The following is a 7,120-nucleotide window of genomic DNA, read 5'->3' on the forward strand; positions in this document are numbered from 1 at the left end:
TACAATTTTTCATCAAATGGACAATTTTTGAGTAACACACAATGTTTCATACAATGCCTTGAAAAAAGATTCCTTGTGTCCCATATAAAACAAATTGGTAGGGAACTGAGTGTTCAGCAGATCTTCAGAGTAAGAACGATCCTGATATACAAAGGTATGAAAAGCATATCTGATGTGTTCATAAGGCAGGGGCTCTTCCTCTTGGGTGTATGTTGGAGGGTGTTATATTTTTAGTTAGGACAGCCCCTCAAACATCCAAAAGCAGGTTAATGACTTTGGGAGTGACAGTATTTAGGAGAGGAACAGGCTGCAGCTTCTCCAGACGGATTATCACCACTATAAGGTAAATCACTTCCACCTCTGCAGGGTTCAGGATGTGACAAATATTTTAGCATTCAAAAAAGAGACCAAGTCTGGACATAAGAATTCTTCAGCAGTTTCTTCATCTCTTTCTGTGTGTGCAGGGAGTTTAAAGCAATTTGAAGATGTCTGGTGAGAGGAACACCGAGGTAGTCGGCTGCGACGCCTCCATCATGAGGAACGTCTGGGAGATCAGAGAGAGAGACTATGAACAAAAAATGCAGCAGGAGCAGGAACGGATAGAGAAGAGTGCCCTGCCCACGTAAGAACCTACTCTGTTTCTTTGTCGGTGTGTGCACAGGTTGTCTGCCCGTCCTCAAAAATACCTCTTCATATCTCTTGATGTGATCTTAACTTCCACATAAACTTATTAAATTATATTGTGATATGAACATATGTTGGCTCTTTTCAACAAGTCCCAGCCTCTCTGCACCAAGAGAGTAAATAATTCAATTATCCGTTGCATCAGTTTTTGCACATCTGATATTTTTATTTTTGTCTGTGTGAGCTTGACTGATACGCTGTACAGATTAAAGTGGTGAAACTGAACACCAGCACTCTCCTTGAATTACTGGGTCTAGTCCCCTATAATATACACTGAGACTAAAACTAATACAGTCTAATACAAGAGTCTTTTAGAAAACCTTCCTGAAGGTTACAATGTTCAGTTCTTGTTGAAACTGTTTTAGAGAGACGATTCAACTGTATGATCATTTTGGAGCATGTAGTTTGTGGTGCTGCTGAACTGTATACACTAGGAGGTGAAATTATACTATTTTATCCAACCAGTTTAAATAAATGAGTATAGATTAAATAACAACTCATTTTATAATGCAATACAGTTCAACAAACGGCCTCTAAAATGATCTCACAGTTGAAGCAGGGGGTGCACACTATGCTGAGGAGTGGATGAGGGTGGGACACTGTGGACTAATGCTGGACAGGAAGGGTATCACAGGTTCTGAAATTAGGTTACTGAGGTTTGCTTCTGACAGACTTACAAGTTTGTCAAGCTTCTGTCCAAGAATTGACCCAGTGTTCATATATGAATGGAGCTACATCTTCATGTCACTTTATTCTTCGAAGAGGTGGAAATGCAGTGCAAGAAATTTGATTCATCAGCACACTGAAAGGTTTGCAGTTAACCCTGACACCAGAGCTTGGACAGTAGCCACATGAACTAGAGCGGAGTGTAGGCTTACTGTATGTCACGACCCTTTTGGCATCTGAACAGATTTACTGGGGGAGAAATAAATATCTGAACAAGAACAAGAAGTGACAAGAATAGTATTTTTACAGCTGACACTGAGCAATGTGGGAGGGAAGCTAGATAGAGTTATTATACATCAGGTGAGGAGCTCCTCGCATAAATGATCTCATATCTGTGCAACACAACACATTTTAAACCCAATTCAAAAGCACAATCAGTCAATATTTTAACAGTATTAACCTTTAAAAAAAAAAAAAAAAAAAGTTTTACCCTGAAGACTTCTTTAAATAATTGCTAAACATTTCCTGAAGCCATAAATCAATTTGTACATTTATTTTTTATGTTTTGATTCACCGAAATACATGACTAGTTACTGTCTATGAACTAAGTCTGTTATGTTAAAGCTATATTTTTCTCATAGATTTCCCAATACAAAAAAATATGTGACTGGTGAAAACAGTTTCTCTGGATTTAATAAAACCCCAATTTCAAAATAACACATATATTTTATAGTAAATGTTGAATGAATCTGAGTAAAGTAACATTATATCTGCATAAGTAGGAGTAATGCATTATCTACAATTTGGTCTAGTGATCTAGCTGCAGAACAGCCCCAGTGTCTTGCATATAAATATAAACAGTGTAGCTTTATTGAAGAGCTGTCAGCAAGTATTTTTATTGGAGTATCAGTGCATCACTCTGTAAGATTATCTCACCTTGAGTGTTGCCACAGGCCTAAATATAAACATGTGCATCATGTATACTGCTCTCCTCCTAACTTTGGATTTCCTCTTTGGATATTGATACATCACACACACTGTAACAAATGGAAAACTCCACCTTCATGCTTTATGCTATGTTTTTTCTCCACAGTATTAACCAGGACTGGGCAAATCGTATGGCTGCCAGAACTGGAGGTTATACTAAAGTGCAGAAAAAAGCTAAACCTGTTGAGAATCAGACCGACAACACCAAGGTCTGGAAGAGCAAGCAACCCCAGGTTCCTCCTACTCCTCCTCCTCGTGTTGCAAGTTCAGCTCAACTTGGCAGACCAGGAGGCCAGGGCAGAGGCTTCGCCACTCCAGTAACCAAAAACAAAGACAAAAAAGGGCAGGACAATAACTTTAAAAGGCTGCAGTTACTCATGTTTGTCACCCAGACTCAACCCTCTGCTATGGTGTGGGGAAAGTCATGGAAGTACAACAAATCATTGCCATCACCAGCAGAGGGCACTGAAGCTATTACAAACTGGGGCCAGTGCTGGATGATCGCTAACCAGCAGCCTCACACTGAAGCTGACAAGCCGTGGTCAAGTGGGCCCAATATGATTGATCCTCACAGCCTTCATCTCTGGAAGAAACCTGACTGCAAGGTTGTTGAATCAGAAGAGCTAGACATAAGTCCTTCCACTGAGGAGTGGCAGATGTCCTGGAGAAAATCTGACAAAAACAAGCCTGATACTTCTGTAAATGGAGAAAATGTCCCCAAATCTGAATTCTTAACCTTTCTGGTGGAGACTCATCGGCACAATGAAACCCTCTGCTCATCAGAGTGGAGCGAGTCATGGAGATCCATCAAGCCAGCAAGTCAACAGGATCATCTTACTGTTCCAAATGATGAATTAATGAATCAGTCTATTGCTAACAAGCAATATAATGATAGAGAGCTGAGCTCCAGGTTAGAAGAATGTTGGAAGCTTGTCAACCACCATGGCTGCAACCAATTCAAATTGCCTCAAGTTGAAAAAATTAACAGTCCAGAGTGGGTCAATTCGTGGAGAGCTGCAATGGGGGCCTTCAACAAATGTTCTGATCCCTCTCTGAAGCAAGATCATAGTGATAACAATGATGATCACAGTCACGAGAGAGAGTCACATCTCCACAAAGTAATGCTTGCGTCTCATGAGCAGAAGCACAAACATCTGTATTTGCAGTTGTATGATGAAGTTAAGGCTCTTTCTGAGTGGAACAAATCTTGGCAGGTCACCAAAAACAACTCGAAACCATGTGAAGAAATAGAGAAAGTCCTGAGGGTTGCACCATCAAGGATTGATACTGCTTTGGAGGCTCAGAAGGTGGAGAAGAACCCAAAGGGGTCAGAAAATGCAGATCCATGCTTTAAGCAACTGAAACATGATGTGATATATTTCCCAAAGACACCACATACCCAAATTAAGCTGCTTCTTCTGAAACACCTGGAAAAGGTCTTTTGTGCCCCAGAATGGAGAGACTCCTGGAAGACTGTGAAACACAGAATGAGGATGGAGAGGAGAAGAATGAGGCTTGACCCTTCAAGGCCTTTCGGAGGATCTGAGAAGGGAGGAGAAATGAAGCCCACTGCCTCAGAGTGGAAAGACTCGTGGAAGTTCACCTGTCCATCCCTGCGGCAGGAGCCTGAACTTTGGCAGCGGGATTGGTCCATCACACCCCAAATCCAAGTACATCGTGCAAGGGACCAGAACCGCTTTGAACCTGTGGAGCTCTCCAACAATGGGCCAACCATGAATCAGAATTGGGGAGAATCATGGAGGTTCTTGAGGCGCCATCGCCAATCAGAACCTCAGCAGGGTAGGGCAAAAGCCAGCCAAGGAAGTGTAACTTCCCACCGTCCTGATGATTCACATGTACAGTGGAGGTATGTTAGGTCGGTTTCTGACTGGCAGGCAGCTTGGATGGTCTCAGAAACTGAGTTCCACCATGACAGACCCTCATTGACCCAGTGGAGGGAAAGCTGGAAGTGGTCTATCTTTCACACAGGGAGTTGGACTGGGCAGGATTCTACACAGAAGTGTATTAATGTGTTAATGGAGATACAACCCGAAAGAGAGAAGATTACCTTGCAAAGAGCTAAAGCAAAAATGTGCCAGTCTTTTGACAGCCAAATGTTCAGGGAGAGATATCCTGACAAACAGTGGAACGCTTCATGGAAAGCTGGACCACTTCTGAACCATCAACCGAGTCATTATGGATCTTCAGGGATATCTGGGGAAAGCATGAGCAGCACTACTCACGAGGGGCATGCCACTGCCAGTGAACAGGGATCTAAATGGGGAATGTCGTTCAGGTTCGCTAACCCCATGCCCCACATAGATCAACCCTGGGTGGAGTCCTTTTGCAACCCATGTCACTATACAGTCGTTTGGTCAAGAGATACAAACAAACGAAACAACAACACCAGCATCAACTCTGCATCCTTCAGACTCTGGGGAAACTCTCATCGGTTCCTGCAGGGGGCCAGCACACAGACCGTAGACAAAAATAAGTCTAAAGAACCTGTTGACCCTAGTGTGATTATAACAAAGACAATCAAAACAAGAAGGCATTTGTACTCCAGCATTCAGAAAGAGAAACAAACAGACAGGAAGTGGGCAGGATGCCACCTGTTGGGTAAAACCCAACCACGTCCCAAGAAAGGCTCTCCTTCAATGAAGAAGCTTAAGATGGAGGACAAAACCAAAGACAAGTTCTTTGAAGAGTGGGCAGAATCTTGGAGGTTCTTGGTCATGCCTGGTAATCTGAAAAAGCAGATGCCCGTCAGGTCACTCTCAGGTTGGGATGAGTCCTGGAAGTTCCTCATTCCACCGTACCAGCCAATAAATGACCAAAAAGCCAAATAGAGGGCATAGCTCAACTTTCAGCTCAGTCAAATCAGACAGAACATTTACTCACAATTACTCTAATCAATCACTGGAACAGAAGATGTTGTGTAACAATCAAACCAGTGCTAATGTTCATTTTAGCAATTGCAAGTAACTTCATCATTTGAACATAATGAGTAAATACAGTATTTTAGTATATCAATTGAAAGATTTATAGTTGCTTGAGAGCACTACAATACTGCTGTTTAACCTGCTGGTTACTGTAATACTGAAATACCCATAATATAAGGTAAACAACAAAAACACAAGACTGTTTGACATGACTGTGTGAAGAGGGCAACCGTAAGACGAGTTTTTTTTGTGATGCTCAAAGATTTGTAGTGTTTATAGAAGATGGAAGGACAAATGCACACGAGTACATTCTTGTGTGTCTGAATAAAGGATATAAAACATCAGCATTTGTAATGTGTATTTCTGCACACAAAGACATACAAAAATCCATCAGTATGATGTTTGGTACATCCCAGCAGTTAGTGATTCATTTCCCTTCTATAATGCTTTAGTCTAGTGAAACTCAGGCTAGGGGTCATTTCCATCACAATTTGAATTTTTCAATACTGAAAATTCTATCAAATATATAAATCATTGATGAGCTAGCAATAAATCAGTGATTAGCTAAGGTTGCCAGAAGTGTTCATGGAAATCAACCCATCGACAGGTTGTGACAGACATTATATCAAACAGAAATGTTAACAAGAAGATCCATCCATCCATTGTCTATAACTTTGTGCATCTCAAGGTGACAGAAGAACATCCTCTTAACACGTCCATTTTGAATGTCTGAAGGTATTTAAAAATCAGTGCTACCACTGCATCACCCACAATACTTGCAAGAGAAAACAATTCCCCACTCCACCTAATATGAATTCAGGTTAGAAAATAATATTGATTGAATTGGGATTAAGAAATGATATTGAATCACAATGACATCTTTATTGTAGGCTACTGGTTACAAATTGAGGAAACAAATGTAGCTTGTATAATATCATACTCATGACATATTCATTTAATGCTGTGTGTTCTTCGAAGTGCCCACTAGATGATGGTATTAGAGCACAAATGGCAACCCGTTGAATTCTGAGTAGATTGGGAGAATTATGACAGACTTCAGTATTCTGCAAGCCACTGACTTTAGTGTAAACTGGTTAGGATCCTTTGTGATTAATCCTTTTTTAAGGTGTTGTAGTGTGAGCTCCCACTGACACAAGGCTACAACATTTGGCTTCTAATTACACAGATCAAACAAATCAGGTAATAGCCACTGTGCTTGTGTCACACTTTAAAAGTCAGTGGCATTATATTGATTCTGTTCACCTATTTATTATGGTGTGATGAGCACTTCAGTACCATTCCTAAAGTTGTATTTTGATGGTGTGGCTGACCTGAGTTCAGATTTCCGGCTTATATGTCATGCAGTGAATGCGTTGATGGCACCTCATGCCAGCAAGACCCGTGGCTGGAAAGCTGAGCTGAGAAGGTGTTCGGCTGCAACCCTAATGTTCCAGGAGATGAGGCTATCTGAGACAAATCAGATTTTGGCCTGTCCTGAATAAAACTACTTTGACTGTTTGACATCTCCGTGTTTTTTTGGCTGAGTTGTAAGCAGCAGAGGAAACTCAATTAGTTAGTAAATAGTAAAAAGTTGATCTTTAGTATGTATTCCTAAGATCTTTGTATTTGCTTCTGACCTGTTTGTTTGCTGAAGACATGTGAGGCTGAGGTCGATCAGGACAAAGCATGCTCAGTCTTCAACTGTTCACATGTCACATTTCTACAGCCAGTCAGCCACTGTGAAGCTCTTGTATAATTTCCTGAATGTACAGTCAGTGCTCAAACATAGCGAAGTATATTTACTGCACTGTAAGCTCAACTTTGAGGTATACTGCATTATT

General features: G+C 41.1%; 1 protein-coding gene across 1 annotated transcript; it reads left to right on the forward strand.

Moving 5' to 3' along the window:
• The first annotated feature begins 255 nt into the window (after nt 1-255).
• LOC139218767 (uncharacterized) lies at nt 256-5,623 on the forward strand. The gene is made up of 3 exons (XM_070850448.1): nt 256-343; nt 465-622; nt 2,444-5,623. Exons 2-3 carry the CDS (start codon nt 486-488, stop codon nt 5,184-5,186), a joined length of 2,880 nt encoding a protein of 959 aa, XP_070706549.1. The 5' UTR covers nt 256-343; nt 465-485; the 3' UTR covers nt 5,187-5,623.
• Nucleotides 5,624-7,120: the final 1,497 nt, after the last annotated feature.

Source organism: Pempheris klunzingeri, chromosome 19, assembly GCF_042242105.1.
Source record: "Pempheris klunzingeri isolate RE-2024b chromosome 19, fPemKlu1.hap1, whole genome shotgun sequence".
Taxonomy (NCBI): Eukaryota; Metazoa; Chordata; class Actinopteri; order Acropomatiformes; family Pempheridae; genus Pempheris; species Pempheris klunzingeri.